The sequence below is a fragment of the Mauremys reevesii genome, linkage group 2 (assembly GCF_016161935.1).
Source record: "Mauremys reevesii isolate NIE-2019 linkage group 2, ASM1616193v1, whole genome shotgun sequence".
NCBI lineage: Eukaryota > Metazoa > Chordata > Testudines > Geoemydidae > Mauremys > Mauremys reevesii.
Window position 1 is genome coordinate 254569948 of NC_052624.1, and position 20697 is coordinate 254590644.

Genomic DNA, 20697 nt, shown 5'->3' on the forward strand with positions numbered 1-20697 from the left:
TACTAATTCCTAATTGTTCCTTATCATTTGTTTACCTCTGTTATTTTAAATACACATTGAATATGATTTGATGCAATAAACTTTTTTGATGAAATAAAAAGCTTTATTTACAAACATGTATTTTAAAAGAACAACATTTACCCATTGGCAGGTAGGCCAACTGCCAATATCACACCAGTACACCTGTAACAACAGAACCTTAAAACAAATTTTTTTTAAATGAATGAACAAGTACACACAGTGATGTCCTGTACGTGGCAGAAACCATCTACCATTGCATGTCTCCTGGCCCTAGTTCTCCTTTCCCTGTTTGCTGTGCACTGGGCGCTGGGGTAGGGTGATAGAGACATCCACAGGGGAGGTGGTGGTATGGAGGGATGAATGGGGCAAGGTTGCCCTGCCAGCCGCTCCTGGGGCACAATTGCATGAAGCTGTCCAAGCTGTTTCTGGATTGCATCCCAAGTACCATGCAGGGGACTCAGACCATAGTGTGGGTGATGCAGCAGGAGCCGGTATTCTTGTGGTCATTAACGATATCAGGTGCTAAAACAGTTCTTTCTGCTGAGCTCTGTTCACCTCCCTTAGCTGCCATTCCTGTTCCAGGAACTGCGAAGCAAATGCATGCTCCTGCGTTGAAACCCTGACCTCACGCTCATGCTGGCTGCACAGCTTTTCTGCTTGCCTCTCACCATGCCTTTTCTCTTGCCATAAGTCCCTCTCTCTTTGGTATTAGACCTGCTTGTTGGTCCTGTCCAGAACTTCAACCATAAATTCATCATGGAAATGCTTCCTCTTGGAACAGTCCCTGAAGGTATGTTGGCCTAGGCTTTTGCTGCAGTGTGGGTGAACTGTGGAGGTACTGCAGCCAGAGGTCAAGGAGCCTGGAATAGGACAAGACATAGGATTATTCTCTCAAATAGTTCAGTGCAGGAGCATAGGAAAAATCCTTGTGGAATTTCAAGGGCATAAAATGTTACTTTTCCAATGTAACTTTGATATATTGTGGGAGGGATGCTTCAAACTGCAGAAGCTTCCAGGACACAAGTTGGTTAATTGCAGCAAAAGAAGTGCAGAGACAATGATGATTAAAAATTCAAAGCTGTTTTTTGTTTTCTAAGAATTGCAGAATTAGTTGGGTTGGGAGTTGGGTGTGGTCAGTGGCCGTGCTACAAAAGCTTTTTCTATCATTTCAGGCCTACCACATTTTGGAGGACATAACAGTTCTTGTGGTGCCTGATTTGCAAAGGGAAATGTTATTCCGAGCTGCTAATGGAAAGCCTGCAGTGTATGCAATCAAAGCATTGAAATGTATAGTGACTGAAGAGCACATCAGTGAGTGGAATGGGCTGCTCAGCTACTGAAGTGGCCCTGGAAAATGATGTCTTTCCCTGAAATGTGACTGTCTATCTGGAATTCCTGCTGCAGGGCAAGTTTGCAGCTATCAGCACCTAGGATTGGGTCAGAATTTGTGAGGGGATCAGCAAGATTCTGTGTTAGTTTCCACATGGCTTAGCCTGTTATAGCTGCATGCAAACACACACAACTCCACAGCCATTCTCCTTACCCCCACCACAGCGCATTTCTAGAAAAAAAATTCAAACCCCAGTCAAATTTGGCACAAATTACTTTGTCCCTATGGGCTGAATGGACTTCCCATAATTGAAATGGACTAGCTTTGTAAATGGAAAACACTTCCCCGCCCGCCCACAGTTCAGTGTTTCCAGGCAGCTTGTTACATGGTAGAGTAGTTACAGCACGGTGTATTTATGGGCATGGTAATATAAGGTGGTGGCTATTTTTAGGAAATAGGAATAGCCCTAGCAAAAATCTCTACTGTCTCAAGTAAAAATACACTTTCCAAGTGTTCTTACTGATTGCATTTCCCGGTCTCCATTTCGAACTGCACGTGGTGTAAGGGGGAAGAGTGGGGGAAGCCAAGCTGCTGTTTGCATACAATCCATCATTAGCAGGTATGTGCTGCTAGCTGGTGCCTGTAATAACTTTTGCATTGTTTCATATATTGGCAATCCCTCCCATTACTGTATTAATAAACATTCAAATGGAGCCAGAAACTTGCCGGGCTCAGGGGCAGTTTTTGTCCCTTCTGTCTGCTGCAGGCTCCATGGTGGGTTGTGCTGCTGTGCTTCTGTGCTGCTGGTTCTCCTGCTCCAAAGCCTCCTTTGGGACTGATTTCAGCAACACTGTGACTTCACAGTCCTCACTTGGCACCTGTTGCTGGGTCCCTTCAGTTCCCATGCTGGATTCTGAGGTCTGCAGGGTGCCATCCTGGCTGACCAGGTTATCCTGCACCACTGTTGGCTCTGTGTTTGGTGCAGTGGCCAGAACCCAGTCAAACTTATTGTAAAATGGGCATGATATCAGCAAGTTGCCAGAGGTGTGGTTCTGGTCTCTGGTTGTGCTGTACTCAGCCTTGAGCTACTTAATCTGCTCCCTGCACTGGTCATCGATCTGGTAAAATTGCAAAGCTGCCAGCTTCTTTACTATTTGTTGGTATGCATGGTCATTCCTGGTACTTTTACTAAAGTCCACTGTTTTGCTGGCCTCACACCAGAAATTTACCAACAGCTGGCTGTACACCCCTGGCCATGAAGCAGGGTGCTTTACTAAAGGCTGTTTTTGTTCAGTCTCTGTTGCAAACACAGACGTTTCTCTTCTGGTGTGTTTGCAATGTGATGGTCAGAAGACAATTGAAGGGTTAAACATTGACTCACTGAGCTGATGCAGTCCCTCTCCACCAGGGAGGACTGCTTCCCTTTTCATTGGAGTTGATTGGAGATTCTTGGGATAGAGAGGAAAAGGAAATTGGCCTATGGGATTGTGGGATTCTTTTGGCAGGCTCCCAGGACCTAAGTCAGAGGCGGGGGGATTGGGGAAGCAATGGGGCCCAAACCCTGGGTTCCAGCTTGATTTGGGATCAGACCATACACCTGTGTAGGGTCCTAGGTCCGAGCCCAAGTCTAAAAGATTTGTGTGTAGATGAAAGTGGTTAAGTGTGAACTGTGCTTTATCAATCCTTGCTATCCTTTTTACTAGTCCTTTCTGTGTCCAAGAATTTCTCTCTCGCTCGCTTTTCTCTTCCCCTCCAGCCCCCATTGCTGTAGTAGTTTTCCCAGTACTGCAATTACGCTTATAGTTTCCTTTATCTTCCATCATCCTTTTAAAAACATGGATATCTGGGTCAGCGTCTCTCCACTCTCTAGGTTATACTGTTTTGAAGTGATAAAACTCTACTTAGTTAGTAGGTCGTCTTTAGTCTTGCTTAGAATTCTGACTTCAGAGATACTGGCTCTTGGAGCCCTTGTGTTGGTTGCAGTTTATTTTCTGTCTGTTATTATGTGGCCCTAAGATTTCATTTTCCCATAGAAAATGTATATTTTTGCTGCTGCTTCTGCTTAAAGTTTGCTGCGCATACTAGCCGTACCAGGGCCCTGTTGTGTTAACTGCTCTGCAGACTCAAAGACAGCCCTGGGCCCTGCCATAAACAGTTCACAATCTAATAAATACATGTAACTGCTCTTTCAAAAGTACCTAAGGTTCCACTGACTTTCAATAAAACTTAGGCTCCTAAATGATTTAGGCACTTTTGAAAATTTTACCTTAGGCCTACGAGTCCTACTCTCTCTGGTACTATTTAAAAATGAAAAAAAATCTCAGGCCAATTTTTTTTTAATTTTATTTTAATGCATATCTAATGGTAGGTGGCTGAATAGGGAATTAGGAGCCTAAGTGGCCTGATTTTCAGAAGTGCTAAGTAACTATGAATACCAGGGCACTTTTATTTAGGTGACTACCTAAGGAATTAGGCATGGGATTTTCTAAAGTGCCTAAGATATAGTCAGGTGCCTGAAACCCATTGATCTTCAAAAAGAGCTGGTCACCAACTCCTTTGAAATTCCCAGCCAAGGAGCTTAACTTCAGTCATGCGCTTTTTAAAAATCTCAATCCAGAACTCCAGGCACCCTGACACCACTCAGTGGCTGGGAGAGCGATTGCACAGGCCGAGAAGTTGCACAGGTTGATTACATTTGTGCTGCTTGTCCAGGTGCGGTCTGCTGATTCTTTGAGAAAACAAGCATGAGAAAGAGGGGAAAGATCCCCTCCATCTTCTCTTTGCTGCTTTAAAAGTGGGGTACCCATGCTGACAAAACCAGATATGCTGCAAGAGCACTGGATAAATTGAGACAAAAATTCCACTGCCCAAACCCAGCACAGTGAAACATGCAGCTTTAACAATCACTGCTTCCTCAGTTGGCGAGAACAAGACATTTTACCTGGAATGACTTGGAGATGGTTGTACTAATGTGAAATTCCCTCAAGCATTCTCTAAAATTAGCAAGGAGTTTATAGCTAAAATCTTCCCATCAATCACAGCTTTTTTCTAATGTACAAAACCATTTGTGTTAAGATTGCTTATTGCTGAGCATCTTTTGATTTCTTTCTTTTACATAGAAAAATCAACCAAACCTAGAGTATAACTCTTTTGTAGGCTGTGTCTTTTTGCCATGAACTGCAAACTTGAGGGGTGGAACTATTTTAATACCATGAACGTCATTTTTCAGCATTTTCAGTTTTTGTAAAAAAGGTTTTGTCTTTTATTATTTAGCGACCAATCCTTGAGGTCCCTACTCAGTTTGCCTAAGTAAGGGCCAAGTAAGGAAGCAGTCATTGATATCGATGGCTGCTTTGCCTGAGGGAAGATTGACTAAAAATCTCAAGTTTCAGATCTACATCAGCATATATTTGGTTGCATGTATTTGCCTATTTCTGTAACGTTTCTGAATGGTTGCTCATGAGTTCTGGTGAAAGATGTTTAATAGTAAAGACATTCTTCAGGGCATTTACATCCATCTCCTACATGTCTTAGTCTGAAAATGTCTCTCTTTTTTCTTTTCTTTTCTTTTTTGATCAGGTCAACTAGAACAGTCTCTGTAGTGCAGAACTCTCATAAATGTGAAGCAAACCATCCACCATTATGTTTGGCACTAAAAGGTCAGTTTCTGTATTCTGTTTTTCATCATTCAAAAAATGTATAGTGAATGTGACCATACTATGAAACTTAATTTGTGGTGAATATAATATTTTGCAAGGTATGTAAACAGGATACATTACTGTTGTTTTATCTGTGTTCCTCTCCCCCTCCCCCCCCCCCACCCGCTATATAGTCCCTTAGTTCTTTTTCATGCAGGGAGCAATATATAAACAGAATTATATTACTGCTACCAGAAGCACAATGTGACACCTCTAGCGTATGAAATAGAACATTATATTGGTATCAGCGAGCATCCAGCATTCAGAAGGAGAGATGCTGGAAATACACAAAATGGAGTAATACATATCCCATTTTCATGAGTGCAAATGTACCATTGCTGGGTCCATAGTAATGGGCTTCTAAAGCTGCAATTTTGAGGATTTCCATTTCTTGCTGATTGTGTTTCAGGGTTGTGGGAAGTTAAAGCTTGTACCAGATCAAATGATTCTACTAAATGTAATATTTATGCCATGAATTATGCTACAGTTGAGCTGGGATTGATATTTGATTTATCAGTGACATAATTTAATCTGTAAACCACATGTTTCAAAGCATTTTGTTCTTCTGCTATCTCTTTATTTCTTCAGAGTTTTACAACAAAAGGCCAACAACAGGTTTCATCCATTTCATCCATCCAGTGGCCTTGGAATTTTATTCTTTTTATCCACCCCAGATTGCATCTTAAATATTATGTAAATGAAAATTTCCCACACAGATTCCTTTCTGAAAGCCAAACACTTCTGTTGTTGTATTTGACCTTATCATATACATGCCAAGAATTATGTGAGGTATTGTTAAACCTTGGGTACAAGAAGTTCTCACTGTCCACCTGCGAGATGCAGCTATTATGTAACATCTGTTTACTGTGTGTTGTGTTATTCCCTACCTCAAACAGCTGTGCATCATGTACAATAGGTAAATGGTTCACTGTATCCTGGAAGGATAGGGACAGAGTAGACCTTCCTGGCATACTGTAGATTCCTATGTATAAAGCGAGGAAATGCCTTTGACTAGAAAGATAAAAAGTGTAAAATGTGTCATCACACTGTGTTATTTTCAGTAGATCGTGATCCCCTTGTTCAAATACTAGAAAACTGTAATGTGTTTAGGTCCAAATTTTCAAATGTGGCCATTAATTCTGCATGCCCAAATTTTGGGTGCTCAATTTAGAATACTCAGAGGTGCTGAACCTGCCAACCTCACAGGTTGACCGTCCCCCAAAAATCAGTGGGTACGTTTTTGAAAATTTCAGACTTCATATTTAATTGTCTGCTTATGGAAAAATACTGTTTGCAAGGAAATGTTGTGTTACACAAAACAGTTAACTTATGGAAAAAAGAAATTAAGGGTTTGTTTTCCTCTAAAATGAAATCTGAATGAGTTCTAATATTGTAGTGCCAATTATAATACAAAAGAGTTATTTTTAACAAAACCACAGCACTTTGATTTAAAGCCTAAACTCTCTCATCATCAAATTGTCAAAAGCTACCAGGTATATTGTAGCTGAACTCTTTTATTTCTACCTGTTGCTGTGTTTTATGTGCAAGGTTTGCATTCAGTGAATCATATCTATTTGAATTAGTCCTGACTGAATAATAAAGTTGAAAAAAGCAATTGTTCTATCAGAATAATTTTTTCGAACATGCAGCTTCTGAGGAAGGAAAATATTTCTAAGATGCTTTATCACAAGCCCCACTGACAACAGGTACTGACATTTTTAACAAAGATGTGAATTCCCCTTCATTTCAGTTTAATTTAAGAGCTGATCCCATGCCTTTAAATACTGAACTGTCATAAGTGTTTTCAGTATTCCATTCTCATCTTTTTTATTTACCATGCTAATTTCTCTGTGATTAATTGAATCTACAAAAGGCACCAGCATGGAACTAGCAGAGGTGAGTATTTTTTCTCCCCAAATGAGTGTCTGATGTGATGTTTTATTCATGCTACATATTTACTCCAATTTTGCAAAAGCAATTTTTCATACTGTGGCCCAGACCATCCCTTTGTGGAAAAACCCATAGAAGGGGAGACTTGGGTAGAGTTTATGTGAGCATTACCTTGCAGAGATCCCCTTCAGACTATCCTATTGGCATGGGGTGGGATTTTCCCCATCCATAGAAGAGCCTATGTGGTCTGCTGCCATACCTGGCAGTGCATCTGGGATTTACAGGAGGCTCTGGCTACCTTCCATTGGAGGAGTTAGGCTACCAGGGATATCCCCAGCTGTGGCTATCCCTGGGTTCCCAAGCAGGGGCTACACAGAAGACATAGTATAACCCAAGGCTCCTATCTTTTTGAACTAATTCCATATGGCTGGAGGAGATTTCTATTCACTGGCCTGCAAACTCTCCACGCTGTCCCCCAGTACAGACCCTGCACCATACCATAATGTCAAGGGGGGAGCTGCCACAGAGGCAATTGCGGTCCCTGTATTCCTCTTTGTATCATACAGCACATTGACAACACAATAATAAGTAAACCTGGAATAGGCTTCCACAGGAGGTTTTGGGATCCCCGTCATTGGAGGTTTTTAAGAACAGGTTGGACAAACACCTGTCAGGATAGTCTAGGTTTACTTGGTCCTTCCTCAGCTCAAGGGGCTGGATTTGAGACTTCTTGAGGTCCCTTCTAGCCCTACATTTACATTCCTGATTTAGCATCATAGTGCAGACTTAAAATTTAACTTAATTGAAATTGTTAGTTTGGTTGGAAACATTTTCTGGATTCCGTGTGTGTTTATAAACTCCATCAGTCCTTAAGAAATTTGTAACAAGCATAGCTATAACTGGTGTTTGAGGGAGACACATAACAACAATGGTTTGTGTCTTTGTGCTCTCTGCTGCTGGCTATTTATTAGCAATTAACTAATACATTGTGGGCTGGTTTAGTTCCCCTTCCCTCCCCCGGTTAGATGCACCTGCATGATTCTCCTAAAGTGGAGACAGAGGACTTAGATGGAAGTTCACAGAGTTCAGGGAAGAGCTGGTGCAGGACTGGTGTGTTTCCTTTTTGGATAGATTGTAGAGGCCTCTGCCTTAGGGGAATAGGACTGGATACAACTGAAGATGATTACTTGGAAAATTGGAAGCTAGATAAGAAAAGGGAAAGGTCTCCCTGACACACACGATCACAATCTCTTGTTGCAGGAAGTTGTGGGAGTTCTTTTTTGAGCTCTTCTTTGTGAAAACCCATGTGTTTCATTTAACTTTTGGCCATAAGATGTAGTTTTACCCTGAGGCAGATGAACAGTGAATATGGGCCAATCACTTTCCACTAAGAGTGAGTCTACACTCGTGCATGGTCACTTGCGTTATTGTGCCATAGCCCTCCTACTGTCCTCATCTGAAGTACATTCCTGAAGCTAGCATGCATAAGGGATGTGGGAATGTATACACCTCTGCTGTGGCATGGCCCTGCACTTCTGTAGTGCAGTGTGGATTGGGGCAAGGAGTGTGCACCAGGTCACAGGTACTGAAAGTCCTTTAGGGCCATTTTCCCAGTGCACTGATCACTTTGCTGTCTGACGCTTACCCAAGATATAAAGGTCCCTGATCACCCATTGCCAGCAGTACTAGGCTACGCTGAGCAGTTTGTTCTCCTATGAACTGTACTGATCACCAGTGCTGACCATGGAGCATGTTCCAAGAGCTGCTGCCTGGTCTCTGGAGCACGCCCAGGTGCTGATTAATGTGTGGGCAGAATACCCCATCCTCCATAACTTTGCCTGTACCAGCAGGAACAAACACCTGTATTTGGAGATTTCACAGAGGCTGGAGGAGGCAGGCATTCACCAGACTCTGTCCAAGTGCTGGGAACACATCAAGCACCTCAGGCTCCTGTACCAGAGGATGAGGGACTCGTATAGTCACTCTGGGATAGGACCTAGCCCCTGCTAGCCTCATTGTACTGTGGGATGCTGGTGATGGGCAGGGTGAGAAGGCAGCCCAGGCCTCGGAGATATTTCCAGAGGAAGCCATGGGAGACCCAGAGGATTCCACACATCTACCCGGCAGACCCTGTTGAGGAAGCCCCCTCTGAGGAGCCTGGGGAGGACCCTGAGCTGTGGCAGGAACGGGGATCCAAGTCTGGTAAGTTGTAATATGCCCCCAAACACCCTATAAATATCCCCTCTTGCTCTGGTAATACATGCCTGAAGCCAGCCCCCTCTCCCTACCCATGCTCCACCCTGACATGGTCCCCAGACAAGACATGGCTGCAAAGGGGTGGTCGGGAGGGCTGTTCTCTGTTCCTCTTCCATGGGAACTCAGTCTGCTACCTTATAATACAGTCACTTTCCTCATGAATTGCCATCAAGTCCTGTAAATCTAATCCAGCAAATTTTTGTTTTAGAAGAATTTGAAGCTGGTTCCTCAGGTTTAACGGCAGGACAAATGTGCTTGGTCTCCCTTCATAGCTCACCAAACCTCTCCACTCAGCAATATGAAGAGGGGTCACCACTATCAGAAACATCTCTCTTGCACAGGTGGCCAGGTGTTCTCCACAGTACTGGAAAGCCACTTTTCTTTTCCATTCTGGGATAACTTCAGTACAGCTATGTTCTCCAAGTGATGGCCAGCTTTTAAAGAAGAGAAAGGTGACTTGGTAACATTACCCTAAAGAAACCAAACCCCAGCCCACGTAGTCCATCCATGCACTGTAAACTTTACATTTGAATAAAATTAATTCATGTATCTTACCATTTTTAACCCAAGCTCTTTCCTTGTGGGCTGCAAGAGTAGCCTGATGGAAGGAGACTGTAACAGCTGTGTCCCTTGGATTCTAAGTAGTATCAATGTTGTGGCCTTTGGCAGCACAGTTGTGTTATTTGGAGGGGAGGGGAGATTTAGGTACTTTCCAAAGAAAAATGAAATATAATGCTACCCTTGTCTTTGACTTGTTAGGACATTCTGATGCCGACAGAAAGCCTATTCCACTGGGAGGACAGAAGTGGCACTGCAGAGATAGCAGAGGAAGACGCCAAAGGACTCTGGAGGACCTGCTTGTTGGTATAGACAGAAGGAGTCAAGGGTAGCCAAGAGAGGATTGGGCTCGAAGGATGAGGCATTCCTGCACAGAGAGAACAGGATCTTGCACTCATGCAGTAGCTAGTCCAACTTGTGGTGGAATGCTTTTGAGGCCTGTCTGATGCCGTGGCCACTGCTCCTCTGCGGGAACAGGCACTACATGTTGCTCCTCCAGCTGCTGTGCAGTCTGTTGCTGAAGTGGTGAATCCCAGCTCCTCTGCCAGGGAAAAGCATGCTGGACGCCTGGCACCACATCCTCCTCAGTCACCCAAAACCCCTCTTGGAGGAATCCCCCCCGGAGTATTAAGGAGGGGAATGATGAGCCTGACCTAGTCCCTGTTCTCCAGCCTGTTTTCAGCCCCCAAATCCCACTCAGGACATGTCTACATTTGTCCTCCCACACAATATTCCATGGCTGTTCCCCCTGCTTGTCAGGAGGAGGGGAAGATGAGGGGTGAGGAGATGTCTCGTGAGGGGATTTGGCTTTTTTTTTGTTTGTTCATTTGTTCCTATTACAAAATGTTCCATGTATGTCTGTAAATAAAAGTTACTGTTCCTTCACTTGTGTCTGTATCTTGTTTTCTGAGTATGATACTTGATATTTCCCAGAGATTTGGGGTAAGTAACAGGATTCACAGCACGTGACTGTGTGATTTCTGTAAAAGTCTTGTGCCAAGGAAATGCTAACAATTCCACCCCTTCCCAACCCTTCCTCATGCCCCTCAGCCATTAAGAAAAAATAAAAAAAAGTTCATGGGTCCAATGAAGTATACTGTGGTTGTCAAAAGTACCACAATGAAAAACAGAGGAGAATTTTATTGAGAAGTCTTTGTCTTGCTTAATAATAAAAAGTGAATAGAAAGAAATCAGAACTAAGCTAATAGTAAAGATACCTGACACTGAGCGGTATTTTAAGGACACATCCACCTGCACCAAACAAATACCACTGGCAACTAATGCCATGAGAGCAATCATAGAATCGTAGGACTGGAAGGGACCTCGAGAGGTCTTCTAGTTCTGTCCCCTGCACTCATGGCAGGACTAAGTATTATGTAGACCATCCTCTGTTTGTCTAACCTGCTCTTAAAAATTTTCAGTTATGGAGATTCCACAGTCTCCCTAGGCAGTTTATTCCAGTGTTTAACTACACTGACAGTTAGGAAGTTTTTCCTAATGTCCAAATTAAACTGCCCTTGCTGTAATTTAAGCTATTGCTTCTTGTCCTGTCCTTGGAGGTTAAGGAGAATAATTTTTCTCTTTCCTCTTTTTAACAGCCTTTTATGTACTTGAAAACTGTTATTATCCCCCCGCTCCCCACCCCAGTCATCTCTTCTGAATTCTGACCTTGGCAAAACATCTGGGTTATTTTTTTTAAAGTTACAATGGATTTAAATATTAAAATCTCCAAATCTCTGTTCGAAGTACTTACCTGGTCATCATGATTGTTTCTAAATAGTATGAGCAACAGTAACACTGTTAGTGATTCAGCTCCATCTAATAGATAATTTTTCAGCATTCTGACTTCCAGGCTGGTAAAATATACTGCAAGACAGTCACACAAAGAGATCATGGATGAGCAGCATCATGTGTTTTTGCTTAGAGTTGTAACTGTTTAGCAATCTTCATATGCCACAAGCCAATCAACTCTTGGGCTCCACCTAACGAAGAGAGGGAAGAGCATCTTCGCAAGCAGGCTGGCTAGCCTAGTGAGGAGGGCTTTAAACTAGGTTCACGGGGGGAAGGAATCGAAAGCCCTGAGGTAAGTGGGGAAATGGGATACCGGGAGGAAGCACGAGCAGGAGAGTGCAAGAGGGGAGGACTCCTGTCTCAGGCCGAGAAAGCGGGACAATCAGTTATCTAAAGTGCCTATACACAAATGCTAGAAGCCTGGGAAACAAGCAGGGAGAACTGGAAGTCCTGGCACAGTCAAGGAACTGTGATGTGATTGGAATAACAGAGACTTGGTGGGATAACTCACATGACTGGAGTACTGTCATGGATGAATATAAACGGTTCAGGAAGGACAGGCAGGGCAGAAAAGGTGGGGGAGTTGCATTGTATGTAAGAGAGCAATATGACTGCTCAGAGCTCCGGTATGAAACTGCAGAAAAACCTGAGAGTCTCTGGATTAAGTTTAGAAGTGTCGTGTTGGGAGTCTACTATAGACCACCAGACCAGGGAGATGAGGTGGATGAGGCTTTCTTCCGGCAACTAGCAGAAGTTACTAGATCACAGGCCTTGGTTCTCATCGGACACTTTAATCACCCTGATATCTGCTGGGAGAGCAATACAGCGGTGCACAGACAATCCAGGAAGTTTCTGGAAAGTGTAGGGGACAATTTCCTGGTGCAAATGCTGGAGGAACCAACTAGGGGCAGAGTTCTTCTTGACCTGCTGCTCACAAACAGAGAAGAGTTAGTAGGGGAAGCAAAAGTGGATGGGAACCTGGGAGGCAGTGACCATGAGATGGTCGAGTTCAGGATCCTGACCCGGGAAAAAAGGAAAGCAGCAGAATACAGACCCTGGACTTCAGAAAAGCAGACTTCGACTCCCTCAGGGAGCTGATGGGCAGGATCCCCTGGGAAAATAACATGAGGGGTAAAGGATTTTAAAGAATCCTTATTGAGGTTGCAGGAAGAAACCATCTCGATGTGTAGAAAGAATAGTAAATATGGCAGGCGACCAGCTTGGCTTAACAGTGAAATCCTTGCTGATCTTAAACGCAAAAAAGAAGCTTACAAGAAGTGGAAGATTGGACAAATCACCAGGGAGGAGTATAAAAATATTGCTCAGGCATGCAGGATTGAAATCAGGAAGGCCAAATCACACTTGGAGTTGCAGGTAGCAAGAGGTGTTAAGAGTAACAAGAAGGGTTACTTCAGGTACGTTAGCAACAAAAAGAAAGTCAAGGAAAGTGTGGGCCCCTTACTGAATGAGGGAGGCAACCTAGTGACAGAGGATGTAGAAAAAGCTAATGTACTCAATGCTTTTTTTGCCTCTGTCTTCACAAACAAGGTCAGCTCCCAGACTGCTGCACTGGGCAGCAAAGTATGGGGAGAAGGTGACCATCCCTCTGTGGAGAAAGAAATGGTTCGGGACTAGTTAGAGAAACTGGACGAGCACAAGTCCATGGGGCTGGATGCTCTGCATCTGAGGGTGCTAAAGGAGTTGGCAGAAGTGACTGCAGAGCCGTTGGCCATTATCTTTGAAAACTCATGGTGAACGGGGGAGATTCCGGATGACTGGAAAAAGGCTACTGTAGTGCCCATCTTTAAAAAAGGGAAGGAGGAGGATCCGGGGAACTACAGGCCAGTCAGCCTCACCTCAGTCCCTGGAAAAATCATGGAGCAGGTCCTCAAGGAATCAATTCTGAAGCACTTCGAGGAGAGGAAAGTGATCAGGAACAGTCAGCATGGATTCACCAAGGGCAAGTCATGCCTGACTAACCTAATTGCCTTCTATGAGGAGATAACTGGGTCCGGGGAATTAGGGGAAAGCAGTGGATGTGTTATTCCTTGACTTTAGCAAAGCTTTTGATACGGTCTCCCACAGTATTCTTGCCAGCAAGCTAAAGAAGTATGGGCTGGATGATTGGACTATAAGGTGGATAGAAAGCTGGCTAGATTGTCGGGCTCAGCGGGTAGTGATCAACGGCTCCATGTCTAGTTGGGAGCCGGTTTCAAGCGGAGTGCCCCAAGGGTTGGTCCTGGGGCCGGTTTTGTCCAATATCTTCATTAATGATCTGGAGGATGGCGTGGACTGCACTCTCAGCAAGTTTGCAGATGACATGAAACTGGGAGGAGTGGTAGATACGCTGGAGGGTAGGGATAGGATACAGAGAGACCTAGACAGATTAGAGGACTGGGCCAAAAGAAACCTGCTGAGGTTCAGCAAGGACAAGTGTAGAGTCCTGCACTTAGGATGGAAGAATCCCATTCACTGTTACAGACTAGGGACCAAGTGGCTAGGCAGCAGTTCTGCAGAAAAGGACCTGGGGTTACAGTGGACGAGAAGCTGGATATGAGTGAAGAGTGTGCCCTTGTTGCCAAGAAGGCAAATGGCATTTTGGGTTGTATAAGTAGGGGCATTGCCAGCAGATCGAGGGATGTGATCATTCCCCTCTATTCGACATTGGTGAGGCCTCATCTGGAGTACTGTGTCCAGTTTTGGGCCCCACACTACAAGAAGGATGTGGAAAAATTGGAAAGAGTCCAGTGGAGGGCAACAAAAATGATTAGGGGGCTGGAGCACATGACTTAGGAGGAGAGGCTGAGGGAACTGGGATTGTTTAGTCTGCAGAAGAGAAGAATGAGGGGGGATTTGATAGCTGCTTTCAACTACCTGAAAGGGGGTTCCAAAGAGGATGGATCTAGACTGTTCTCAGTGGTAGCAGATGACAGAACAAGGAGTAATGGTCTCAAGTTGCAGTGTGGGAGGTTTAAGTTGGATATTAGGAAAAACTTTTTCACTCAGAGAGTGGTGAAGCACTGGAATGGGTTCCCTAGGGAGGTGGTGGAATCTCCTTCCTTAGAGGTTTTTAAGGTCAGGCTTGACAAAGCCCTGGCTGGGATGATTTAGTTGGGAATTGGTCCTGCTTTGAGCAGGGGGTTGGACTAGATGACCTCCTGAGGTCCCTTCCAACTCTGATATTCTATGATTCTCCAGACTAAACCTATCCGATTTTTCATTCTTCCCTCCTAAGTCATGTTTTCTAGCTCTTTAATAATTTTCGTTGCTCTTCTCTGACTTTTTCCAGTTGTTCTACATCTTTCCTGAAATGTGGCACCCAGAACTGGACACAATACTCCAGTTGACACCTGATCAGCACATAGCAGAGTGGAAGAATTACTTCTCATGCCTTGCTTACAACACACCTGCTAATACACCCCAGAATGATGTTTGCTTTCTTTGCAACAGCTTTACACTGTTGACTCACATTTAGCCTGTGGTCAGCTATGACCCCCAGATCCCTTTCTGCAGCATTCCTTCCTAGACAGTCATTTCCCATTTTGTGCAGAGGTGACGCGTGGGACGGGGTGGGAGTATGCAGGGTCCCAGGCCCTGCCCAGATTGCTCAGTCACATGGTGCAGCTGGGTCCCTTCCCTGCGGAGCAGCTGAGCCAGTGAACTACACTGGGCAGGGAGAGGCAGGGACAGAGGAACAGCTGGGCGCTGCAGGAGGGGCTGCTGCTTTCTGGGAGGGAAGGGTCTGCCGGGGGGAGGGAGGGACATGACTTGGGCTGTTCTGGGGTTATGCGCCTCCCTACTGTCAACAGGCATGGGTTGTCTATGTGTGCAACTGACTGTTCCTTTCTAAGTGGAGTAATTTGCTTTTGTCCGTATTGAATTTCATCTTATTTACTTCAGACTATTTCTCCAGTTTGTCCAGATCATTTTGAATTTTAATCTTGAACTCCAAAGTGCTTGCAACCCCTCCCAGCCTGATATTGTCTGCAGACTTAATAAGTGTGCTCTCTACGCCAGTATTTAAATCATTGATGAAGGTATTGAACAGAACAGGACCTAGAACTGTTCCCAGAACTCGATATGCTGGTCTGATTGTAGCTCCATCTATGTTGTATTTCCTTAGTTTGTTTATGAGAAGGTCATGCGAGTATCAAATAGCCTTACTAAAGTCAGCATATACCACATGTACCACTTCTGTCCTACCCACAAGGTTTGTTACCCTGTCAAAGTAAGCTATTAGATTGGTTTGTCACGTTTTGTTCTTGACAAATCCATGCTGACTGTTACTTATAACCTTATTTTCTTCTAGGTGTTTGCAAATTGATTGCTTAATTATTTGCTCCACTAACTTTCTGCATATTGAAGTTAAACTGACTGGTCTGTAATTCCCTGGGTTGTCCTTATTTCCTTTTTTATAGATTGGCATTATATTTGCCCTTTTCCAGCCCTCTGAAAGCTCTCCCGTCTTCCATGACTTTTTGAAGATAATTGCTAATGGCTCAGATATCTCCTCAGTCATCTCCTAGAATATTCTAGGATGTATTTCATCAGGCCCTGATGACTTGAAGACATCTAACTTGTCTAAGTAATTTTTAACTCCCCCCCCCCATTTTAGCCTCTAATCCTACCTCATTTTCACTGTCATTTACTATGTTAGATGACCAATCGCTACTAACCTCTTTGGTGAAAACTGAAACAAAAAAGTCAATTAGCACTTCTGCCATTTCCACATTTTCTGTTGTCCCCCGTCCCCCCCCATGAGTATTGGGTCTACCCTGTCTTTGGTCGTTCTCTTGCTTCTAATGTATTTATAGAATTTCTTGTTATCCTTTATGTCTCAGCTAATTTAATCTCATTTTGTTCCTTGGTCTTTCTAATTTTCTCCCTGCATACTTGTGTTATTTGTTTATATCCATTCTTTTTAATTTGACCTAGTTTCCACTTTTTGTAGAACTCTTTTTTGAGTTTCAGATAATTGAAGATCTCCTGGTTAAGCCAGAGTGGTCTCTTGCCATACTTCCTATATTTCCTATGCAGCTGGATAGTTTTCTCTTGTGCCCTTAATAATGTCTCTTTGAAAAACTGTCAACTCTCTTGAACTGTTTTTCCCTTTAGACTTGCCTTCCATGGGGTCTTAACTACTAACAACCTGAGTTTGCTAAAGTCTGCCTTCTTGAAATCCATTGTCTTTATTGTGCTGTTTTCCTTCCTATCATTCCTTAGAATCATGAACTCTCACATTTCATGATCACTTTCACCTAAGCTGTCTTCCACTTTCAAATTCTCAACCAGTTCCTCCCTATTTGTCAAAATCAAATCTAGAACAGACTATCTCCTAGTAGCTTTCTCCACCTTCTGAAATAAAAAATTGTCTCCAATACATTCCAAGAACTTGTTGGATAATCTCTGCCCTGCTGTCTTATTTTCCCAATGGATGTCTGGATAGTTGAAGTTTCCCCACCATAACCAAGTCCTGTGCTTTGGATGATTTTGTTAGTTGTTTAAAAAACTCCTCATCCACCACTTCTTCCTGGTTAGGTGATCTATAGTAGACCCATACCATGACATCACCCTTGTTTTTTAAACCCCTTTTATCCTTACCCAGGGACTTTCAACAAGTATGTCTCCTGTTTCTATCTCAACCTCAGTCCAAGTGTATACAATTTTAATATACAAAGAAATACCTCCTTCCTTTTTTCTCTGCCTTTTCTTCCTGAACAAGCTGTACCCTTCTATACCAATATTCCAGTAATGTTTATTGTCCCACCTGTGATGCCAACTATATCATAGTTATGTTTATTCACTAGCATTTCTAATTTTTCCTGTTTATTCCCCATGATTCTCACATTAGTATACAGACATCTAAAATACTGATTTGATTCCCCACCTCCATTCTGTCTTGTCTCTACCTTATCCCTGCTATAAAAGCCCATGTTCCCCTGGATTCCGACCCTTCTCTCAGTTCTCCATATTTTTGTCTTACCCTGTGGGCTTTTGTCTCCTGCCCCCATTGAACCTAGTTTAAAGGCCTCCTTTGTAGGTTAGCCAGTCTGTAGCCAAATATGCTCTTCCCCATCCTCAATAGGTGGACCTCATCTCTGCTTAGCAGTCCTTCTTCTTGTAATAGCATCCTGTGGTCAAGGAAGCTGAAGCTCTTCTGACGATACCATCCTTGCAACCAGGCTTTCACCTCCAGGATGCATCTGTCTCTTCATGAGCCCCTACCCTGGACCGGAAGAATTGAAGAGAACACTCCCTGTGCCCCCATCTCCTTCACCCTTATTCCCAGAGCCTTGTAGTTACGTTTGATCTGCTTAGGGTCATACCTTGCAATATCATTAGTGCCCACATGGATGAGTAGCATGGGGTAGTAGTCAGAGGGCCAGATGATCCTCGACAATCCCTCCATAACATCTTGGATATGGGCCCCTGGCAGGCAGTATACTTCCCAGGATGCCATGTAGGGCTGACAGATGGGCGCCTCTGTCCCCTTCAGAAGCGTCACCAACCACCAATACTCTACATTTCCTCCTGGAAGTGGTGGCTGCGATTCTACCAGCTTTGGGGGTTCATGGCTTCTCCTCCTCCACCTTTGGGGGCGATTCCTCATCACTTGTTGCTAGAGCAGCATAATAGTTCTTCATCACCATGGTGGGTGTGTTGGGAGTAGAGGTGGAGCACTGCCTGCTGCCAGAAGTAACCAGCAGCCAGTGTCCTCCCTCAGTGGCATGACAGCAGTGCATAGCACTTGATAAGAGCTACAGTGTCAGAGAGAACTGTGTGGAATGAATGTCTTAAGTCCCTCTCAGAACCTTACAGAACTGTTCTTAATAACTTGAAACAATGCTTCAGTGCTCCGTATAAAACAACTTAGAGCAGAAAACATATGGCAAAACATTGCTATGGCAGTAAAGTGCACTAACAGTCTCCACAGCACAAAACCGCAGCCAAAGGTATTAATTTTGAGGGTCTGCCCCCAAATGGCTGCTCTCAGTTAGTACATTACCTGCAAGGAATCAAAACCCATCGAAGTATCTAACAACCGAAATTGGCAGTGCTCAATTGAGAACTTTCAAGCAGCACCATAGCATCGCAATAGTGTACCTTGACAGTCCGAAGTCACCTTCTGACTCCCCAATGTTCCATTATGTATGAGCGCACAGCATCACAAATTTCCCTGGCCTGTTGGGAACCAGGAGCTGTGTGCACAGCATGGGATTGGGCTACCTGTAAAGGTTTGGAAAACAGAAGTGCCCTGTGCCCAATCACTATAGCAGTATTCCCCTTTAGCCTCACATATATTATGCAAAGCACAGTATGTCACAATAATCTGAACTGTCTTGGCCATATTGGAATCCAGATGGGTCTAAAGGTGTCCCCAATGGGTTTTCAGATGCCCCAACGCACACTACACCACCATTCTACAGCTACTCAGTCTGTAGTCGAATTCCCTTTTTCTTGGGTCAGCGATGTTGGGGTAAGGTTTCGTTAGCCACAGTAGTAGAGGGCATGTGGGATCCCCCAAAATACATGTCTGCACAGAAACACTGTACATAGTCACATCGTTTTGTGGGAATAAAGTCCTTTCTTCCCTCCTGTGATACAATCCCAACCTCCTAAGGACCCTGGTTTCGTGGACCTTTCCCATGTGTCCCAGCTTTGTGTTCGTGAACCGATCTCTGTGGTCCACTAAGCTATGGAGAACCAGCGAGTGGTAACCTCTGCAGTTTACATATTCACTGGTCCCTTTTGGTGGGCAAAGTATAGGGATGTGCGTTCCATCGATAGCCCCCACACTGTTTGGAAAACCCATCCTCTGAAATCTTGCTATAATTTCAGGGACTTGGGTTATGGGAATCACCTGTGGGTAGATCACAGTATTGATAGTGTAGCAAACTGTACAGTTACTGTCCTGACAGTTGACTTCTGACCAGTAGCTGTCAGGTGTTACCAGCATCTGAAGGCAATAACCACCTACTTCTCTACTGGTATGGTCTTCTGAAATCAAGTGGTTTGGCACTGGGAAAGTTGTGAGAGCAGCTTGCACCAACTTCATGACTGCCTGCTTCCTCATTCTGAAGTTCTGCAGCCACTGTTCGTTATCCCCGTTTTCCAAGACTGTGTTCCCACCACACTATGCTGGATTTTCATTCCCATTCCCCTGGTCAGCCATCTTTGCTGTCTGAAATCTCTTTGGACTGATTCAGTCCAGAGTCCAGCATTGCACCACATGAACATTTGTCCAGTGAGCGGGAGCAGAACCACATCTTCACGGACTTACTTCATCTCTCCAATGGAATTTGGCAGAAGGGCGCGATGTCAGAGAGATGCAGGAGTGCTCTATCAATTTTTTATAATGGGCGTGCTGACAGCCATTGAACCAAACTGCAAACCTTGTATATAATGGAAACTCTTCAAGCCAGGGGGTGCGGCATCACACCTAGTTCCAGTACTTATGGGAGGTGCCGTTGTCAAATGTGTGTAGGTGGTGCACAGTGCTAACAATATGCAGCAAATCTGTTCATAGAGCGTCTCCTGTGATGCACAGGAATCTGGGATACTGCCCCTGAAATGTTAGCACTAATGATGCATATTGAAAAGGGGCATGGTGGATGAGGATGCATACACCTGTGTGCAGAGTGTACCTGTGCCTAGCACTGTGTATGTGAACACTTGGTGCAAGTATGGAGAACACGCACAAGTAACTGTCCACTTGAAAATATAGACATACCACTGCCCCTCTAAGGGTAAATTAAAAGAAAAACTGTTCCGTTTTGCATTGTCATACTTTCAGCCATCTACTAAAGGGTCTTTTGGCTAAAAATGTAAGCATCAGACTAGCCTTTTGTATTGTACCATTGTAAATCCTGAGGTCCTTTTCTGCGGCTAGCCCCAGAGCCGTCAAACCTCTGTTACTTTGTTTAATTTCACCACTTTGCTTTGTAGTTTATTGGTAGAGGAAAGAGGCATTAGTGTCCACTGCCTACACCAAAGATTGAAACACCATATCATCCCATTCATCATTAAGCAGAACTCCCCTTTGAACTGGATAGTTTTTTGAAAAAGAGATGGGATGATACAGTCCACAGCATTATGCTTGAGGCTTGACCCTGATTAATTCTATTCCCATGAGTAGTCCCATTGCTTTCACAT

At 44.0% G+C, this 20697-nt stretch overlaps 1 protein-coding gene across 1 annotated transcript in view; it reads left to right on the plus strand.

The window, feature by feature from the left end:
* Nucleotides 1–20697, plus strand: part of OXR1 (oxidation resistance 1) — a 472825-nt gene that overhangs the window by 40619 nt on the left and 411509 nt on the right. The window contains 1 exon segment of the mRNA XM_039522142.1: nt 4931–5010. Coding sequence (XP_039378076.1) covers nt 4994–5010 — 17 coding nt within the window. The 5' untranslated portion in view covers nt 4931–4993.